The sequence below is a fragment of the Cydia pomonella genome, chromosome 1 (genome assembly GCF_033807575.1).
Source record: "Cydia pomonella isolate Wapato2018A chromosome 1, ilCydPomo1, whole genome shotgun sequence".
Classification (NCBI taxonomy): domain Eukaryota; kingdom Metazoa; phylum Arthropoda; class Insecta; order Lepidoptera; family Tortricidae; genus Cydia; species Cydia pomonella.
This window is the reverse complement of record NC_084703.1, coordinates 41312486-41334309: the sequence shown is the minus strand read 5'-3', so window position 1 is coordinate 41334309 and position 21824 is coordinate 41312486. Positions and strand designations below refer to the sequence as shown.

The 21824-nt window shown below is 35.7% G+C and overlaps 1 protein-coding gene across 7 annotated transcripts in view; it reads right to left on the bottom strand.

Annotated features, from left to right (window-relative positions):
* LOC133523710 (ras GTPase-activating protein raskol) overlaps nucleotides 1-21824 on the bottom strand; it is a 230302-nt gene that overhangs the window by 106362 nt on the left and 102116 nt on the right. For 5 of the 7 annotated variants that reach the window (XM_061859426.1, XM_061859434.1, XM_061859403.1 and 2 more), the window contains one exon: nucleotides 18237-18438. In XM_061859426.1, the coding sequence (XP_061715410.1) occupies nucleotides 18237-18438 (202 nt within the window). Of the gene's footprint in view, nucleotides 1-7762; nucleotides 7940-18236; nucleotides 18439-21824 lie in introns of those variants that run through there. The other 2 variants (XM_061859461.1, XM_061859453.1) reach the window with 2 other exon arrangements.

Below are 21824 nucleotides of genomic sequence, written 5' to 3'. Positions count from 1 at the left end.
CTTGAAATAATATTAAGTTTAGAATGTTGTATTTATAAATGCAGTCGCTCATGTGACTTAATGGTATATGTTATTATTGTTATTAATGTATGGACGCTTGGATGGATCCATTTATCCTTAAGATAGCTTGTGAATAACACGAAGTTAAATATTTTCTCGGTATTCGCCCATGGATTTTGTATTAAACATAAGTATATTTACGTACTCATAATCGAAAATAGTAGTTTCACCGGCAAACTTATTCAAAAGTAAGAAATGCATAGGCAATGAAGGAGATACTTATTTATAATAAATTAAAACCTTTTGAGTAGAATTACTCACTTGACCGACTGTCATTTATATTGTACTCAGTCACGTCATAAGTTATATCACAAATAATTTTACTGATAAAAAACTTATAGGTATAGATTCCTTATTATTCATATACATGGGTTGAAAGTTTATTTAATGCTGAATTACATACAATATAATTTAACGTAATTTACCCTCTCATTTTTGCATAATTCTATATTTGAAAAAAAAAAAAAAAAAAACAAATTAAAAAAATATGCGACCTGTTCAAGGTGATTTTGATCATATATAATACAAAATCTGGGGTTTTTATCTTTCTTATTATATATAATTCATGTGTATTCGACTTCCAAAGTTGCAACTGTTCAATTTTATCGAACTTATTCGTTGGATGGCAGTCAAATATAAGCGTGTTGCTAAAAAGTACCCTGAGTTTAAAGGGCATTAGCTGAAGTACAGACTTGTCGGAGAACTGAATATAATATTAAACGTTCCATCTTGCCATTCTCAATCGGAGTAGATATTCGATGTAACATGATTTATTTAACATAAATTAAATACAGCCAAAATTCTGATCCGAGCACTATCGAAAACAAGTGCGTCGTTTGAAATTCAGTAGCCCTTCATTTGCTAACTTAAGCAAAAAAACTCACGACTGATACGGGGACAGATATAAAAAGATCTTATAAACATCAGATTTCTAAAGAGACGTAAGTCTTAGTGTAATTAAAACATATGATTGTCGTGCTACACACGTGCGAGAGCGAATGGATGACAAGCAATATATATCATTGTTACATGTGCTACTATAACGTTTAACGTGTTTTATATAACCCTATGTTTGTATTCATCTCGAGACGAGAAGAAATGGGCATGTGGATGAGGAGCCCCAATGTAGAGTAGTGGATTTTTTAGCAATAGGATGCGATACTGGCCTACTGAGTAATAGCGGACTTAAATGGAGTGACAAGTTGACAATAACACTAACATCGATACGTAAGAGTAGGGCTTTATTTTAATAAAGAAGAAGTTGATTAAGCAAATGTTTATTGGCAGAAAATATTTGCAGCACTTCATTTTCAAAATTCATTTACACTTGAGCCGGAAATCTGATTGAAATGTATCTAAAGTAGTTCTATAAGTACCTAATATTTGCATATAATAAAAGGTTTTCAAGCTAAAGTTATACTAAACTACACAAAATACAACCACTTTGGCGCGTGCCCGGTAGGATGACGTCTGCGACCAAACTTAGAAGGTTAGTTCACGCTAGCCGATCTTTCCAGTAAACGCCATGATCGTAAAATTTAAATATAATGCACGGCATCCGTAAACAGGTATTTTTTTTCAATAATATGTATAGGTATTTGCCTGCACTGATAGTTAAAACCTTACACATGTACGACATACGTTGCAGTGCAGACAGCCTCCGCTGAATGTTAACTTTCACGACTCACTGTTAAAACGGTTACCCACTGAATAGGTCCCACAATTTAACCTATTATACTATACCAGTTAGGATTCAATGTCTCTTTGACGACGTGCTCTTGACCCACCACCCGATTGTAAGAAAATGTGACCTTTACGGCTTGGGCTGGTGGAGTGGAAAAAGTTCACATGATATAACACATTAATACAACTTGAAACTGTTACGCAATATAAGGCATTGAGGGAGATCACTCATTCAAATATATGCTGGTATATATTCATCCGAATGATCGCAATAATTCCCAAGTAAAATTAGTAATCAAAAAAAACTATAGCAATATTGGACTATAAAGGGTGGGCGCATTCCCCAGTGGCAAAGTCCACACTGTCCAGCTTTCGATTTCCATACAAGATAATTTTAACTAACGAGTCGTAAGTAACGACGCTTACTATTATGAACAATTTGAAAAACCGGTCCTAAATGGGTTTGTATTTTGTAAACAATATTTACATAACCTAGAAGTTAAGTTGACGCTCATGGCTAGATGACCTTATCAACTTAGATAAACACGGGTAATTTAGTTCGTCCATAACATCTTGACTACTTTATCGATAACAGAAATAATTAAGTACGATAGACACAACATAGTGAATTGAAAAACATACATTAGAGGTAAAAAGTTATTAAGATGCACAAAATAACAACATAAGTAATCGTAATTCGTAGGTTGTTGAAGAGGTAACTCGGGTGGTTGTTTAGAACGCGGTTTAAAGATCAGGAGCAACCCCACCCGAACTTGACGTTGACGGAGATAACTGAGCGTAGACGTACATACATAGACACCAAAGTGGCTTGCACATTGGAATTATTTTTACTAGATACAGATTTATTTTTTTGTGTGACGAAAATACTTAGCAAGATTATTTTTCTACGTCATTATAATCATTCAATACATTATTTGTCTACGTACGGCTGTCAACTGCTATAAAGTTTAATTATTCGAAGTAGTGAAACAAAATGTTACTGCCTCAACTGAAATGTATAAGGAGCCTACTTCCGACGATGGAATTTATGATGATAATTTTAAATAAATAATCTGAAGTAGGGAAAATTCATATGTATGTATTAAGGCTCGCCAATTGTTAGGTAATCTTTTCGAAAATGTATATAAAGGAAGGACCAAAATGGTATAAAAAGATATTACCTAACGGATGGATGATGGAACTGACGTAAAGCGCAAAGCACTGTCAAACTATCCATAGGGAGCCAAATACTTGAACCTGCAAAGGCACTTGTCAAAGACCCCTCTGTGCTTGAAGGAAATATTTCCTTGGCAAGCTCAGTAGCTTCGCAAATCAAAAAGGACGCAAGTGGAATTGAGGTTTGATTAAACATAAGCTTTTGTTTATGCAGCAGAGTACCGAGAGGCATGCGTTTGCCGCTTATCTACGCACTCATTGCACTTAAACGGATTCAGCTCCCCTCCGCATACCTCGTTGCAGAGGGGTCTAGGTCACCCCCAACCCCCCTAGGGTTGAAGATAAATGAATAATGCTTAATGAATTACGCTAGGGCTCAACATGTTACAGAGACAGGGGATGCTTGCATAAGCTTGCAATTTAGGGGTGAAATTCGATGCATTTATCAAGGCACCCTTTACAAATAGATACATAGAATTAAGGTGCAAGTATCAAGACCGTTTATATTGAAATGGAAAACATTGAAACTATTAATTTTAAAAGACCATTTAGATATTTTTTAAGATCAGAAAAAAATTGTCGTTCCGGATAAAATGTTGGACTTACGCCAATAAGTAAGGTTGAGTTTAAAGGAGATAAGTAGCGATTGATATACAACACGTGATATACACGACATATGCCAATTTTCCTGGCGCCAATAATCGCGTTTAATAAGCTGATTTATTGATTTATATAAGCGACAAAGCGGTTAAGCGAAAGGAAAACTGCTGTTCAATTTCCATAATTATACACATACATAAGTATGCATCCGCCCAAAGCAACTTTCGCTGAGAAATGCAAGTTTCTCTGGTCGCTGTCACGAGATAAATGTAGTTTGACAACTTATAGGCTTACTGGCGATGGAACGCGAGCCGCGAATGTTATGTAAGGCTGGTTGCCACGTGCGCATGCTGGTGGCGCGAAGGGAGTGCGCGACGTGCGATCTGCGCGTGCGCCTTGCACTCGCGGTTATCGACACTTGGAATTGCAATTGCTTAATCTGTCACATCCTGTTACCAGTGGCCCTAATTTTATTACTTATCAATATAAAATGCCTTTACGTTACATAAAATTTCAGCAATAAAGACGGTTGTATTGGGAGATTGTAAAAATTAACTACAAGTTTGGGCAATCCCAAACAAACACATTCAATTGTTGGAATTGCAAAAAATGCAACAGTCTAATTAGACTTAGATTAAGTAAAACAATGTACCTCCATACGGATGAAGTGGATAAGCAGACAAGTGGCAAGTATCGCACTGAGACATCAGAAAGTTAGACGGCAAGCGTTTCCCCTCGCGTGACCGCTTCACCAATTGATTTAACAATTACATTAACAACTTAACTCGCTACATAACCGCAGTAACTTACGACGTTTTTTAAAACGATTGTTTCAATTGATGCAGATGCTCACTAAAGAAAAATGGCCCCGTTGAATGCAGTAATAGACGGAACGAAATATATAGTCCGTTGCATCACGAGGAAGTGAGCATTACAGATAATTCGTTTGCGAATCAACATTACTCTGAACGAGCCTGCACGAAGGTGATCGGTCAGTACACGATATCTTACCTATACTTATGCAATATCATCGCAGAAAAACTTGTATGACATGGAAGCAAGAAACCAACGCCTGCGCTGCATTATTTATCGCGTTTCGACTTAATGACCGCACTCGCTGAAATCGGAGAAAGAAATATTTGGGCTGTTTTTTATGATGCCAACACACATAGCATTAAATTTCTTAAAAACCAGACGCAGATACCAGTTTGCAAATATTATTATTTATTTGCGCGAAGTAGATTAGCGCCAGTAGACACAACGGTGCTTTAATTCGTAAGACTCAGAGACCTCAAGGAACCTTGTAGAAACCTAGAAAGAAGATACCTAATAGAAACTTTCAAAGTAAATTAATAAAAATTAAATGTTTTTTTTATTCTAATGAATCTACTTGTTATAACTATATGATTTCGTGTTTTATTTAGCTTATTTACTAAGTCGTTGAATACTGTATATTAATCAATTAAATTTAAAGTACTTTGTAACAAATGTTTCAAAAATACTTCCATAAGGCCAAGTTTGTAATGAATAATTTCATTGTCTTCTCTGCAGATGGACCCAGCACCGCGTATATATATTTATTATTTACACGTGTAGGTATATTTTGATTCAACTGGCTACACTCCCTTAATCAATGACTTATTTAATTGCAAAATATATTTTTCCCCGATTGCAAAACATACACATTTCTAGTAACATGAATTGTAATTACACCGTGTCCAATAAGTTCGAATACAAACTTTTAGCACTTGCTGTATAGACATACGGATCGCTGGATATAAAATTCTTATTTTAATTTAAAAAGTATATTGACATAAACATAGTACTATAATTTCATGAGTCACGTATTTTTAGTTTGGCTTGAATACACGATGAAGTACGTTCGTGAAGAAATTATTAGAAAATTCCTTAAAGGCGACAGGCCATGTGCTATATTCAAGGCGTTACAACCGCATGGAATTAAACGGAATCTGGTTTATACTACTATAAAAAGGTATAAAGAGATCTCTTCTACAGAGGACAGGAAAAGATCCGGTCGGCCCCGCTCAGCTAGAACTGAAAAAGTGGTAAAGGCTATAAGAGAGCGAATTCGGCGGAAAAAACACCGATCTATTAGAAAATTAGCTGCTGATCTGAAAATTTCCAGGGGATCTGTACATAATATATTGAAAAAAGATCTTGGATGTCATGCTTATAAAAAACGAAAAGTACATGGCATTTCAGATGCAACCAAGAAAAAGAGAGTAGAAAGATGTAGCACCATACTTTCTTGGCACGCAGGTGACGAATTTGTTTTCTCAGACGAGAAACTCTTTGTGTTAGAGCAGCCTCATAACGCCCAGAACGACCGGTTGTGGGCAGCACGGATAGAAGACATTCCAGAGTATGAAAAGAATGTGCCTAGGTTCCAGAGCTCACCATCAGTGATGGTTTGGGGTGCTCTTTGTAAGAGGGGCAAACTGCCTCTAGTTTTTATTGATAAAGGCGTCAAAATCAATGCGGCATACTATAAATCGGAGGTTTTGGAGAAAAATGTTGCCCCAAATTTAAAAAATATGTTTGCAGACGATTATTATGTTTTCCAACAAGACGGAGCTCCGTCGCATACGGCAAACGCTGTTCAAGCTTGGTGCAAGGCTAATTTTTTGCCGAAAACTGAATGGCCACCAAGTTCTCCAGATTTAAACGTACTAGATTATTTCGTATGGTCATACATGCTCTCGAAACTAAATAATTATAAAGTCGCAAACCTGAGCCATTTTAAAAAGGTTATCATGCAAATATGGGACGATATGCCGATGGATGCGGTGCGTGCCGCTTGTGACTCTTTTGAGAAACGTTTGAAACTTGTAAAAAAAGTTAAAGGTGGAGTTATTCCAAAACATTTGTTGTAAATATTGTATATAAATGTGGCTTTCATTTAATATAATTTTCATAACATAAACTACGCGTAAATTTATTTTATTAAGGATCATAACTGTATTCGAACTTATTGGACACGGTGTATGTAAAAAAACATGATCGGTGATACCGTACATTAACGACAGTGATCAAGGCAGGACAGACCGGTACTTCATTATACTGTCTCATAACTACGTAACCACAACACTCTCACTCTGGTAGCACAACATTACTTAGCGCCGGTAGCCGAGCAGCAAGGCGTGCGGCTTCCGAACCGGAGGTCGCAGGTTCAACTCTGGCTCGTACTAATGAGTTTCTCGGAACCTATACCCAAAATGTTCCTTAATATTGACTAAGAACTATACTTATTTAAAAAACACATCCTCGGGTAACCGGTCTAATGTAATCGGAAAAAGCGCTAAGATGATAAGGCAATTATAATAAAATTAATTATAGTAAGCGAGGTTAAAACTTTTTTCCAGTAGCATAATCAGATCACCATCTAGGTACTTATATGTTTACTAACAACAATTTAAAAAATAAATAGACAGATCATGGATCCCGTTATCATAGCAGGACTTTTTAGAGGCTTTGGTTAGAGATAGGCGACATGGTACGAGATTATCACATAATAATAAATATATCATCATCATATAAATATCACATATACGTACTTAAACAATAAACATATACCCCCAAACACATAGGGCTTCCTCATCTTTGAGACTCCATAAACCCAATAGGCCACATTCCCTGTCTAACCTTATGACTTACGAGTAGGTATAAAGGCAACAATGATATCTACGTAGTTATGTAATATTATATATACTTGAGTATTATTCACTCTCAAATTATTGTTACCCTGAACTCTTAATTTATTTAGGTAATTGTCTCTCGGGATGGTTAGTGAATGCTACTATAATAGCGATGACAAATACCAAACAGGAAAACACCTGTCGTAACAATGTACGATGCTTGAATATTTTCGTTGGACTTTAACAACAGGTAAGTTTATTATTTGGATTTTTGAAGGTACTCAAATATGCATATGTAATGTATAACATATCCGTTTTCCAAACGAAATTACCAAAAAAACTTATAATTATTGTTAAAGTATGCGCTTACTATCGCACTACAGACAACATACAAGTATTGAATCTTTCGTGACATAGGTATCTAGTCAAAATTCTAATATCTATATATAAATATCTAGAGCTAGAGCCATAGATTTAATTTAAAGACCAAGAGAATCATCATGACAGCTTTCAAATAGTATACGATCTCAGCACTTCCTAACGACTAGTCGCATACTTTGTTTACATGCACCGATAAGAAATCTTACACTGTACTAAATTCAGACAATTTTTGTATGACACTTGACACAACTTGTAACATTACACGCCTCCACTTTGCTTTACTGTCACAAAACTCACAAAAGCAACGCGAGCGCGAGTAAAGTTCGTATTTACGAACAGATTCGAAATTTTAAATCAAAACCCGATGTGTTCGGGTCGGACGCGGCATCAAACTGGCGCGTACGGCGCGGCACCAACTGGCATTAAGTCAGAGAGTAGTAGGGGCGTCACACTCGTTATTTTCCGCTTATTGAGAATTAATACTGAGCACAAGAAATATGTTAACGATTGCTCAGCTTCTCAATGGCTACGCGCACGATAAAATGATATGGAGAAAGTTTTTTTTTTAATTCTTCTAGTGTAGAATTGTTAGGCACCGTTATTATAAGTAGAGCTTAATATTAAATTCGTTGTTGATTGCATATATTTAAAAAATAGTTACGATATTTAGTGACTAAACTAGTACTTGTTAGAGAAAAATGCAAACAAATACGATACAAACGTGTCGTAGAAACATAAAAATACCATTTAGCTATATACTATGGTGTCAGCTAAAAGATGTGCATTACTGGACATTCAAAATCGAGAAAGACGTGTAACGTTTCTGCAGACATCTTTGACGAGTAGGTATAAACTACGAACAATCCAATTAACAATCAATATTTATATATTTTTCAGTATACAGATAATATGGATATATCTTGTTTCATTATATACTCAAGAAAAAAATAGGGGCCACTAAGAATTTTGATAATTAGGAAAACTAATTTCATGTTTAGTGAGATATTATGTGAAACAATTGATTACTTATTTATTTTTTATAAGCCTTAATAAAACCTTGTTTAACTGTTATTAAAAAAATACAGGTTGTTTTGTAAAAAAATCAGGAAATGTTAAATGAAAGGTAGGTTGGGAATTTGCTATCTTTTCTGGCCGCCAAAAATGTTAGTGCCTAAGGATTTTTAAAATTAATATTGAAAAATAGTAAAGATTTACTAATTTACACATTACAATAAAAATATAGGCCTTACCACTTCCCCTTTTTTATTACAAGTTGAAACGGGTAAGATCTTCAAGTAAAAGTAAAAAAAGTAAATATTTTGTGACTTAATTTTACGATTTTCAGACTTCCTACTTTACTTGTAATGCTACATGACATTGCTTCTTGCCTAATTTCAGGATTCTAGGTCATCGGGAAGTGTCTTATAGGTTTTACTTCCCTTGTGAGCGTCAAAATATGCACCATAAACGGCCATATCTATAGATCGCGTTGACTTAGAAGTTTAATTTTTTCGCTGCTCCAAGGGATGGCAGACCTGACTATTTGATATTAATTTCAGCTTGATTACTCCACGCGTTCCTAAGAAAAAGGGGCTTGCTTGACAGATAACCAAAACCAAACCGCAGCCAAATAACACTTGACCCTACTCATAGTGTTGTGTTCCTGCCGGTGAGTAAGGTTGCCAGAGCTCAACGAGGGGGGTGGGGTTAGGGTCGGTAACGCGCATGTAACGCCTCTGGAGTTGCAGGTGTATATAGGCTACGGAGACTGCTTACCATCCGGCAGGCCGTATGCTTGTTTGCCACCGACGTAGTATAAAAAAAAAAAAAAGATAGAAGGACGGCCAAGTGAGTATACATACACAAGGGTTTTTTTGCAGATTGAGGTACGGAACCCTAGAAACATCATCTCGGGCATAGCACCAAAAATTATAGTGGTTTATGATAATGCTCCATATCAAATAAAAAAATGTGCCGTAAAGATACATGCCCTACTGCCCCTTGAAGCTGTGGAATATTCAAATTTCGGAAACAAAGTCATATGAAATACGTTTGTTTGAGTCGTTTCATACAAAAACCAACATTTAAAAAACCTATAGGGTGCTTCCTGAGGACGAGGACTAACACGAAATCAGACAAAAATAAATGATACAATCAGTCATATCACAAGTAAAGGAAAATCCGATAACTGTACATTAGTACCTACCTTAATAAAAGTCATTATTCGTATTCGTAAAAGTTTATTCCTTGCATCACTATTTATATATTTATTAATACTTTACATCTATTATATCGAGAAATGTATATCTTCAAAATCAAAACCAGCAAAACAAATAGTGGAATAAGTGAGATATTACCAACAACGTATATGCCCACGAAGCACACGAGGGCAGAGGCAGCCCTGACGACTTAATTACGGAGACAATAGAGCGGCTACGCCGCCGCGACGCGCCGCCACCGTCGCCGATATGACACGAGCGCCGGCCGGCGGCGATCGCCTCTTGCGGTCATGTCAGCAAACGCACCCGAACATAACAAACGCGACACATCAGTAATGATTTATGCATAAAAATTGTAACCGAGAGTGATGTATCACAATGAAGAGTTCCGTACTATTAAATAGGAACACGCGCTCCGATGTTTCCGTAATCGAGGACTTATTGAATACTAATAGAATAAATATGATAAGATCCTCATACTATCCTCTAACTCAAATTAATTCTGAAATAGGGCAAATACATAGCAACAATTATTTCTTGCAACCTCATTATTTTCATAAATAAAACTATTAAGTACCTTCATACTTTCATTTTGTACAGACTTGATAGGTCGGATTCAATTGCCAGCCGTTTATATGAATTTTAAAGCATTGTTGAATTTAAAAAAAAAACTCGAAACGCTTAGTTTATTTTTCTTGTACTTATTCCTATAATTTATATACACTCGTATTCTAGTTTTTGTTATTTCTCTGCACTGCGTTGACGAGTCAGACAGAACTAATATATACATATATTACCTAGTCAAAATACTCAGTATGGGTATCTTGCACAAGGTATTGTTCAAAATCAAAAATAATCCTTTGAATCGGCGGAAAATCATTCAGCCACCATCGTTAAATTGAACTATCGGCTTTTTTAAAGTGTTTTAAGCCAATTGGATTCCGATGTAGTCTGCGTAGGTGATTTGTGACAGAACCAGCATGGAATTGTCCATTCAATTAATAAAACCATCAATTAAGCTTAATAGTAAAGAAATATTATTTGATCCTGCTATTTAGTAATTAAATATCAGAATGTAGGTATAACTTAAATTATACTTCCCGTGTGCGATATTGACGTACAAGAGTGCATACAAAATTTACATAAAATGTAAGTGTTAAATTAAACGAAATGGATTCAGTGCTGTCATTAAAAATGTAACGGCGTGCTCGAAACATACGTACAGAGCAGTCAGAGTGTAGATACATTTTTGACAGACAGACGAGCACAAGAGACAGAGCGGGCTCTCATGAAAGTTCAATACCGCCCGTCTGGACGAGAGAACACCTTTTAAGGGAGAGCATGCGCTTTCAACCAGTTAATTGACTATAGAAACAGTTCGGAGACGTTTAGTAAGAGGAACGGCGACTTAAGCTATATCCGACAGTAGAGACGAGAGTAACGAGTATAGTGTCTGGCTCCTGGAAAGCGATTACCGAACGCTCCTCCGGTACTTCTTAGATTTTTATGCATCGCTCGACTAGGACAATTAATTGTTCTGAATTTAAATAACGTGCTACTGGCTCTCCAGGTTTTTTGAGTTATGCATGGACGGATGGATAAGTACGAGTACATTCGTAGCATTATTTGATGTATCGAGTATACTAATATAAGTAATATATAATGGACGGAGAATGGATAATACGCAGGTTACTAGTAACCAGAACTTCGTTTGCGTTCTCAACTAACAGACTTATTAGTACTTGAAGTAAAACCCAAAACTCCATATTTTGTTGAGACGTAATGCAATTTTAGGTAATTTAAAGACACCTAATTTACAGAATACCGAGCAGATTAAAATCGAATATACCTAAGGAGAAATCTATTAATTTCTATTTCTGCGTTTATACAAAACGATGCCATCCATATTCATGTCCCCAAGTATAACGCAGTGTCATAAATATGAATGTCCCCGGCATGGTCTGTAATGCACACATTTTCGGTACAGAGCTCATATGACTTGCAACTGTTAAACTTTAAATCGAGAATCATAACTTTACTTTCTACGCGGCTACGGTTCTGACCCTAATATTTACTATGATTCTACTCAACTACGATAACTGCGATTCCTTAAGTATTAGTATGAATTTTCTCTAATGATTTTTACGCCTCAGAACCTAATATGTTAAACAAAAGCATTTGTGTCTTTTATGGAGAGGTGTCTTAGGCGCGTGCCAAAGCAACCTTGTCGATAAAAAGCAACTATCGTGATAGTATTAAGGCTCAAATTGATGTAACAGCTCGTTCTGAGATAACCAGTTTGGGTAATGTAGGACGATCGGTCGCCTGTGTGGCCAGTCAGATAACAATATGAGCTAAAAAGTCATCTAGCCGAAAAAATCAATTGATAAAATTCATACTTTAAGGGTATTTCATATCTTTAGGCAGTTTCTAGTTCACAACTCTGACGAGTACACACCCATTCAAATTATGATAAATAATAACATTCCTTATTATTGTAATTCTGTAAATGATTTACAAAACAATGAGCCTACACCTATCAATAGGCATATTAAACGTTATACAAAACTAAGTCAATCTCTAGAACTTTAAATTAGTTTGAAATGTATCAATATTCGCGGAAAGGTTAAAACCACGGTGAATCCATGCGCCTCATTGAAGTTTTATACTTAATTAAAATATGTACGTAATGATAATTTTCCTGTTACATCGTCATTTTATACTAAAATTGTAGTTTTGAAAATTCCCCTAGTGCAATTTTAATCTATAGGCTATGGGTGAAACATTAGTCATCACTTATAGTTACATCTCGTAAGTAAATAAGTATAAATAATGACACTTAATTTATCACAGGTCCAATAAGTTTAGTTCTAAATATCGAAAAGCCGCCTCATAAGTTGTTCTAGACATATCACTTTAAGATTTACTAGTTTATAAAAGTATCATAGAAAGAAGAAACTCTTATAAAATACGGAACAAGTATTTTACCCCCTTGAGTTTTGTTTCTCATTCGGCAGAACAGGTTCGTTTACACTCGAATTACTTATGGCAATGTCATTAGTATGCCCGAGGTGATCGTTGACAGCGGCGCGACGGTGGCCAATCGGCAGGCGAAGTTAGCTTCCCTATTAGTACCTCATGATTATGAGTCACGGCCAATACATGATTAATGTCAACTGCCCGAGCACTAAAGTCGGATTCGTAAGGTAGTACCAATGAATTCTAATTTCCCTAAAGGTTTCAGATGTTTTATCCATACCTTATGGAATCATTTACTCAAAACACCAGATTCCCACTGCCTCTTAGCCGACGGTGTTACCAAAATATGGCAAACGGGTACCGCGGCTACCGACAAAAACAAAAGCAAGCCGACCCGCTACGAAATTAGAAATTTCTTCAACAGGACGAACTGGAGCCGTCAGTTATTTCGAGCTCGTCAATCGCCGGCGTGTTTCCTCTACTTAGGAAATTTCGTAGCAAAGACGCCTGTCAACCGAAGATGTAAAGTGGTTATCATATTCAGAAAAAATAAAAATTTATAAAATAAAACTTACCATAATTGATGGCAAGAAAACTAAACTGAAATCCATTACGTCAGTGCACCCAATGCGATTATGTACCAACAACAACATGCCCGAGGAGGATTTTAATAATAATAATCACATGAAATCTATCTAATTATTGGATTGTAGATCCGCTTAAAATAATAACATACAGTAGGTAGGTAAATATTTGTCTAGTATGCAAGGACGAAATAAAACTATTATTTTTGCGTTTTCGTCTAAAAATGTCCACGTTGTAAAATTGTCCTAGTAATATTAAACTGTAATTTTTTTTATAAATTGACATATATCAAACACCTCTTGAGCACAAACAAAATATGCCAAACTTCCTTTCGGATGAGTGCCACCAGTAAACTGATACTCGTATCGTAACAAGCAATTTCGAATACAATAACTTCCAGTGTAAACAAACATGAAACTGCTTTAATATTTGTTAGCAATAAGTTTCATTACCAATGCATGTGCCTCCTTCAATCTTTGCTGGCACTCCCGCGAGACTCGTTTTTCCAATCTAAGGTATTATTTTCTCTACTTAATTTTCGTTTTATTTCTTTTTTTGTTTACGACATGAAGTTATTCGATAATTGTATCACAATAATTCATAAAATAAAATTAATTACCTTTTTTGAAACACAACATGCTCGTGTGCATTAGTTATTTATGTTATAAATTTCTAACCCACATTTAATTACTATATTTGACGCGGCGAGTGATGATATATATGACAGTTTTTCAAATTCGCTTTTCGATACTTAATTTAAAAAATAATTGAATAATAAGATTTCAAACGTATTTTTATTATTACTTAATTGTTACTCAACTGAACTGAACTGTCATAGAAATCATGATTCGCCGCATCAAGTATAGTCAAAATTTATCTGTATTTATTAAAGATTCAACGTCTCTGTATAGTCTGTATGTATAGCTATTTATTGTTTCGAGTGTTAATGAGACAAAACATAAGACATTGTCAAGATTAACTTTAATTATCAGGCAGAAGCCCATAGAATTGATTTATACTCCTTTATGTATCAATTTCCTGTAGTTGTTGATAAGGACGAGTACGACATAGTAATTGTACTATTTATTGATATAAATGGCCAAATTATCAACGCATATTCATGTCGGAACTAGACGACTAAAATAAGATATTGTGGATGCTACAGCTGCCTTGAAGTAAGGCACTGACAATATGTTTAAAGTATGTAGGTACTTTTACCATTGAGATATATAGTTGTTCTGTCATAATTTTTTTTTAATTTCTCGCCTTTTTCTACTGACAAAGTGGGTTGGTCCGAGTATAGACATTCAACACCAACTATATACTCCATTCTAGATAATATAAGACTTAACATTTTCTGTGAAGTTGTAATATTAATCAGTTTATTTGTGTTCATTACAATTTTTAAGAATACCAAATATTTACTCAACTAAACAAATGCAGCCTTGACAGTCTTTATTTTATAAATACGAGTATTACCACTCATTCAGTTAGGTTATCCTTATAAAACTCGGTGTTTTCACTTTAAGAGAAGTATTCCCTTGTTGTATAGGTATGTAACTATGTATATGGTTATTATTATTATTGGTTAGCAGTAACATTAGGCAACTAGTCCTCCATCTAGCTAGACATCCATACATACAGTACAAGAGTAGAAGCAAACTGCACGAGTACACTAATAAAACCTGCAGCCACTGGCACCAACTATGCTGAGGAGAATTCATTGCGCGGATTGTGCCAAGAAAAACCGTTTCGCCACCATTTTAATGGGTGCTGGTGATATACGACAAATGGCTCAGTAATTTGAAACTGCTACTTGAAAAACCGTATGTGACCGTAAGGATTGCGTGTGCGGTTGCTACAAGCTAGTTTGGTATTTATTAACCTGCGGGGTGTTTTTTGTCATTAGTACACCATGCAATTATTATGTTTATAGACTTACCATAACGTCATGTACTTTACACAGTTTCTACCCGTGGAAACTTGTAATTGGCTTAGTGTTTCTATTTAGCAACCTATTTTGTTACTATAACTGTAAGTATTTCTAGGAAAAAAACTTACAGCTAGACTTATTAACGCAATGTGATTGTCATAAGTGTCACAACTAGCATTCAGGCAGTCAAGTGTATTAGTTGTGTGCACCCATATTTTTATACGTAGCATATATTTTTACCAACATAATATAAGAGATCTCCAATAGCACATTGCTATTACGAATAAAGGTATCAAGTTGTTTTAGACAAGAGCAAGTGGATATTTTATTTATGAATTTAGCTGAATTTAGTTGCACCACCAACGAGTGCGCTCCGCGAGACGCGACGCGCGGTGCTAATCGATTCTGTCCCGATCTTCTGTCACGCTGCATAGTTTGTCACTTCTCAAATAACAGGGAGGCTGGAATTATTTTTTTAACTGAAGTCCGTCACGCTTTGGTGGCGGTTTCGAGTGAATGCCGTTTTATTTTAATTTTTTGATGAGGTATGAGGTTTAACTTTTTATTAGGGTTTTCGTATTTTAATTTTTTGTTATTTCAACCAATATACAGGGTCATTAACTAGTATCATCATGTCACGTCTATTAAGAAAAAGTAATGTTACCGGTACCTTATACTATTATCATGCTAAGAAGATGGCACACTAATTAATAAACAGCTAATGTATCTAAATATACATATGTCGTAGACGAGAACAAAATATCCTAATACCTACCTATCCATTACCAAATTTCAAATATTTTTTTTTTACCTAGGACTTTTTATGCATTTCTCATTTCTAGATGGCATTTGTTTAAGAGGGAAGAATAGCTTTGCGATCCTAACGAAATCACGGTATTTTTTATGAAATTTAATTTCGGGAAAAAACGGTTTCCACCAACTAAATCTTAACAAATCACTTTGATTTTATTCTTTATTTTGATGTCGATCGCTTCAGCATAATATATTCTAGGTTTATAGTTTTGCAAATTTGAAAAAAAAGTAACACCTAGTTTTTGATTATGTCAATGTCAATAACATACTAAAAATCTTGGAGAATGGAAAATATTTAAAAGTGGAAAACATTTTCTCTTTTACTATGGACGAGTACGTTGTACAGTTCCCTCTTAAGCCCACGATAGCCCTATTGCGTCACGCGACGGCATATAACACAATACGCGTTTGTTTGTGTCATGATGTCACAATCAAACTCGTATTCAATTAATTAACCATAAAAATATATATTTTCAACACACTTGCTCGTAACGCGTAACTTATTGAAGCGCTTTTAGGCTTATAATACTAGATATTACAGATGCGTGCTTTTTTCTTTACAACAAGGACTGGAGGGCGCCGGCATGGCTGAAGAGGGAAGAATAGCTTCAAAGGCTTCCCTTAAAAAATACATAGTCTTTATAAAACAAACGTATTCAATGTGATTAAAACTTGGTCGAATTAAGCCATATGTTATTTAGCCATGTATTTTTTAAAGCGTTACCTATAAACCTAGAATATATTATGCTGAAGCGATCGACATCAAAATCAAAGTGATTTAAGATTTAGTTAGAGGAAACCGTTTTCTCCCGAAATGGAAATTTCATCAAAAATATACGTACCTACGCTCGATTCGGGGATCGCATGGCTAAACTTGCCTCTTAGTATGTAAGTATGTATTAGATGTCTCACTAAAATACTGAATTAGTTTACAATAGTTTATTTATCTTTGAGTTTTTTACAATTAAAACAATACAAATCCTTTCTTCAATCGCTTGAGTTTTTACTCTCGGTCGTAATCTAACTGTCAAAGTCACATCTTACCAAAACCGCGGCAAAACTATCTGTCACTTGTCAAAATAAAACTAAAAGATCGTTCAAGATATCCTCAATATCTATCATATGTAATTATCTTTTTCAATAACGTATCTGTTCTAAAATACACCACGATATTGACACCTTGGTCAGTCTGCCGTAACGTACCTAAGGTAAGTTTGGCGCAAGTTAGTTGATGTAATTAACACTGAGTCAAAGAGTAACAGCCTATCAGAGCATTACTTCAGTACCTTAACAAACGCTGCTATTTTGATTCGAGTCTGACAGCGCCGCTGGCTGCGTGAAATGGGCACAATTAGGACCCGTCTGCCTAATTGACGCGCCGCTCGGGGACGAGGGCGCGACACCGTGAAATCAATCTAGTCTGAATTGAACACCGAACATTACGCAAATCGACTATTAGAAATACCCACACATAGCAAATTTAAAAGAAAAGCGTGGGATGTTTTTTCACGCATGGTGTAAAAAAATAACCAGGTTTTCCAGGTTCGCTAGTCGTCGAATAAAACTAACAGAAATTATCTTCACTGTTTAGTTCAATTCCTTTAATATTTCCTTTATAAGTCCTTTAATATTTTGCATAAAAACCGTATTGATGGTTATTGACTGATTGATGATTGTCCAAAAATAAAAATGCCAATATAATATAATAGTATTAATAGTATAAGGGTAGAGAGCAAGTTGCCGTTATCAAAATGTAGTAAACAACGCCATCTATTAAACTAGGGATAAGTTAAAAGCGCCACCTTGGGTGAGGTAACAGTTTGCGGTTCAAAGGCTGCTACTAGTTAACGACAGTCCAACATCGTCATAGTACTGCTACTCGGCGCTAGATGGCGTCTTAAGCAGAACCGTGCAAACAGGAAATCGAGGTATTTATTATTAGCGGCGGCTTTGTGCTTTAAATACAATAAGCATTAGATCGTATTTATTTATTTAATCAAACTTTATTGCACGAACAAAGAAAAATGTACAAATGGCGGACTTGCGGCCAACGGTCATTCTCTACCAGTAAACCATTGGGTCAAACAAAGACATATACATATGTTGGTGCAAGAGAGATTCATAACTTACAAGGAGAAATTTAATCCTTACCTTGCACAGGCAACGCTCTCAACGAGATAGCATCTTCCTCCATTTCGTCTTCAGCTTCCTCCTCAGTGATGGAGGGTGGTGCAGCCCAACACCGGAGTCGCGATGCTGCGTTACCGTTTGCAACTGGACCACCGCCATCGAGCCGTACTCGAGGCAAACTTCTTGTATACTCTGTGTTGTTATTATTGTTGTTGTTGTTTGCCTGTAAACAATAAGGAACATCAAATTAATAGGTATGCCCACGATGGTAGGGATTTTTAATACAGCTAAGTACAACTGTATTAGTGATAGGTAAATAGGTATATACAGATATCTACAGATACAGTACAGTCTAGATATCGATATTATGGATAAGTTCTCCTGATATTAGTTCAACAACACGAGTTTTTTGCCCTGTAATATTAGGGTTGTGTAGACTGTGTAGAGATATTTTTGGATTGCTCAAGTTAGTCTAGATTTTAATTTTAATTGCCTAAATAATAATAAAAATACTGTAGTAAAAAACTATACCTGTGCCACCACATCGTTTATCGACTATACGTAGTTATTTTTAAAAGATTTAAACATATTAAATGGCGTTGAAGTTGATTTCAAACTTGCCTGTTTATGACGAAATTTGTGTATTGGACATTGGTTCTACACTGGCATGGAGTACCTACATATATCTTTAACCTAACGCCTACTACACTCACACGCCAACTACATATATGTATGTCAAAGACTTAGCAGAAAACTCAAGTAAGCTCGTAAAGGTTCAAACGTAGAGTTTGAACCTTTACGAGCTTGAAACAGGCTCTAAAACAGGCTAACCGTTGCTTTTCTCGAAACACATGAGTATTTATTCCACCGAAGTGCTTTATCATTGATTCGCGAGTCAGCCCTATTGATAATGGCCCGCATTGGCCGGCGGCAGCTGCTAACGTCAGCCCTTCCGTATTCCGAATCACAATCACGCGACTGTTTTTTTTTTTAAGTTTAATAGTGTTGAGAATAAAACCTACATGTACCTACATGGCGAAATATATTCCCTTTAATATGCTTGTTTTAAAATATATTGAAACAACAAATACTTACACTTTTATGTTAAAAATCTAATCAGGCTAGATTTAGCTTTGAATTTCCTAATGCTTCAGATCTTTAACTTTAATTTATAGGTAGTTTCGCGTAAGATGTACAGCCCAGTAAAGTTTTAACCCCTTGACGCCCAGTGAGATTATATGATGTCAGTATCTGAATCTTATATCGTTGTAATAAGATATAGTATATGTATGTTTGGGTTCTGACGGGTTAATCCACCCTACCTTAAAGTTTTGTATCACCCTTTAATGCAAATTGGGAAGAGCAAATAATAGTGTGAGCGAGGTCTTTAATATTTGAAACAAAAGGACAATGTCGCAATATCGTTAAATTAATCTATTAGAAAGATTCTTTGATAACGCGCCAACTGAATGTTTTTGCCATTTTTCTTCTATGTGGCTTGTTTAGTATGTCGGAACGAAATAAGATTAAGAAATACTTAGCTAGATTATATTATAATTACAAAACCAATTCGCTAATTCGTTTCCGTGAGAACTGGCATGCTGCGCTCGCTCTACCGAGGCCTTTTATAGTAAAAGCCATTACATAGGACAATGCTCTAAAACAGAAATTTCATACATAAGTATACGGTTGATTGAATATCAAAGTTTTCTATGGTACAGTTATTTCATATTTCTCGAATTTGCAGTTTTAATCGATGTAATAGTTGTTGAGTTACCTACAATACCTACATATTAAAATCCCAGAGTGTGGCCAGACGTATAAACAACACTGTGTACATGTAAAGTTAGGATAAATCTACATTATCGAAGGAATTGATTAATTTCTAGGTACATTGTAAATAAGGTGCTCGTTATGGATATACCTATATATGTATTGATAAACCCTTCCCCATACAAACGTAGTCGTCAATTTTCTCGCTGGATATCCATGATTGGAATTTGGTGAAATTTATGTACATCCCTTCATTTGATTTTTGAGATGATTTTGTAGATACTTATTAAGATTGAAAACAAATTACGAACATATTTTCGGAAATTAAAAACCATGAACGCTTACTGTACTTTTGCCTAACGCCGTTACTACTGATTTTGGAAAGTATACACCTTCGCTGCAGCAACTAGTGTAACTCGTAATTAAGCATAATTTGCCTGGGGTCTTTCGATCCCAGCCCGCAGTGGACGTGTTAATTTTATTCTATCCATATACCTAATGCCTATACAATAAAGTAAAAAGTTACGAATACTTAACTTAATTATTTAAACAGTACAGTAACGATATATTACCTACTGTGACAACACACTCACTCACGAGAAAAACATGGGTATGATCGTTGAGAAATCATAGAGCACAAATGTGAACGGTGGAAATAGTTGAAGCGTGATGTCGATGTAACTGGATACAATACTAGCTCGCATACTATCGCGTTTCGTCCTTGCATCTCTATAGACAACCGACATTAAAAATCTTAGATTGCCTACCATAGGATCTCGCATTTTCATGGATCCGTGCAGCCAGATCTAGGAATAGCGTTCCGTTGCTGATGACAGAAGCGTTCTGTATGTGAATGCAGCAGCGTTCCCTTACCACGTGAAGTACTACTATTGCCAATCCCATTGCCAAGTGAGGCAATCACGGTATTTCCCTCTATCATGAATGGAATATTGAATGGGGGAGCCTTTGTCTAGCAGAGTATGGACGTCTTTGGGCTGATATATCAATAGTCGTAAATAATAAACCTACTACATATGCTCCGAATAACATTATAACACACAACACAACAAAAAAAAATCCGGCAATAAGCATTGACTTAAATTATTACTTATTGGTAAGCAGCGAAATGGTTCAGCCCGCAGCGTAGTTTAAATGTATGTGTTCACGTTCATAAGGGCGGTATGAGCGAACGCGGCTTTGTATGTTCCATCTAGTAATAGATAGTGATCTTTATAAAAAGTTCGTAATTAGTTGACTTTGAGATCAAAGCGTATGAGTGTATAAATATACACGCGTCTCACTTTTGTTTCAGTGACACGGCTCCATAATTTGGTTCGTATCCAACTGCAAAACAATTGTATAGAATTATGCAAGAGTATGGAACACGCGCTTGAGAAAAACTGCGAGACAATGATGTTAGCGCATGTGAATCTCACAATGCTTATGTTTTAGTACTGAACCATTTGATTAGTCATTGTCATACCATACACAATCTCAGCAAATTTTAATGTTTTCCCATTGCCGCTAATATGCGGAGTACAGTATAGTAATTATTACTTCAAATTAAATCCTTCATAGTGCAGCTAAGAACGACCTTACAGGTAATGGATTGATCTAAAGCGGGTGAAGAACTGGTTGCAGAAAAGAGGCAAATTGTGCCTTATTAACATAGTGAAAGAATTGGAAGTAGAGGATCTGACAAACTTTTTACGATCCGATCTATTATCCGTGTCCAAATTTCACGTTCTTTATTCATTGTGACAAGTGACCTCCGTTTGGTTCGGTAGTCGCCAATGAACTGACTGGAATTGCCCCAATCGTACTACACATGTAACA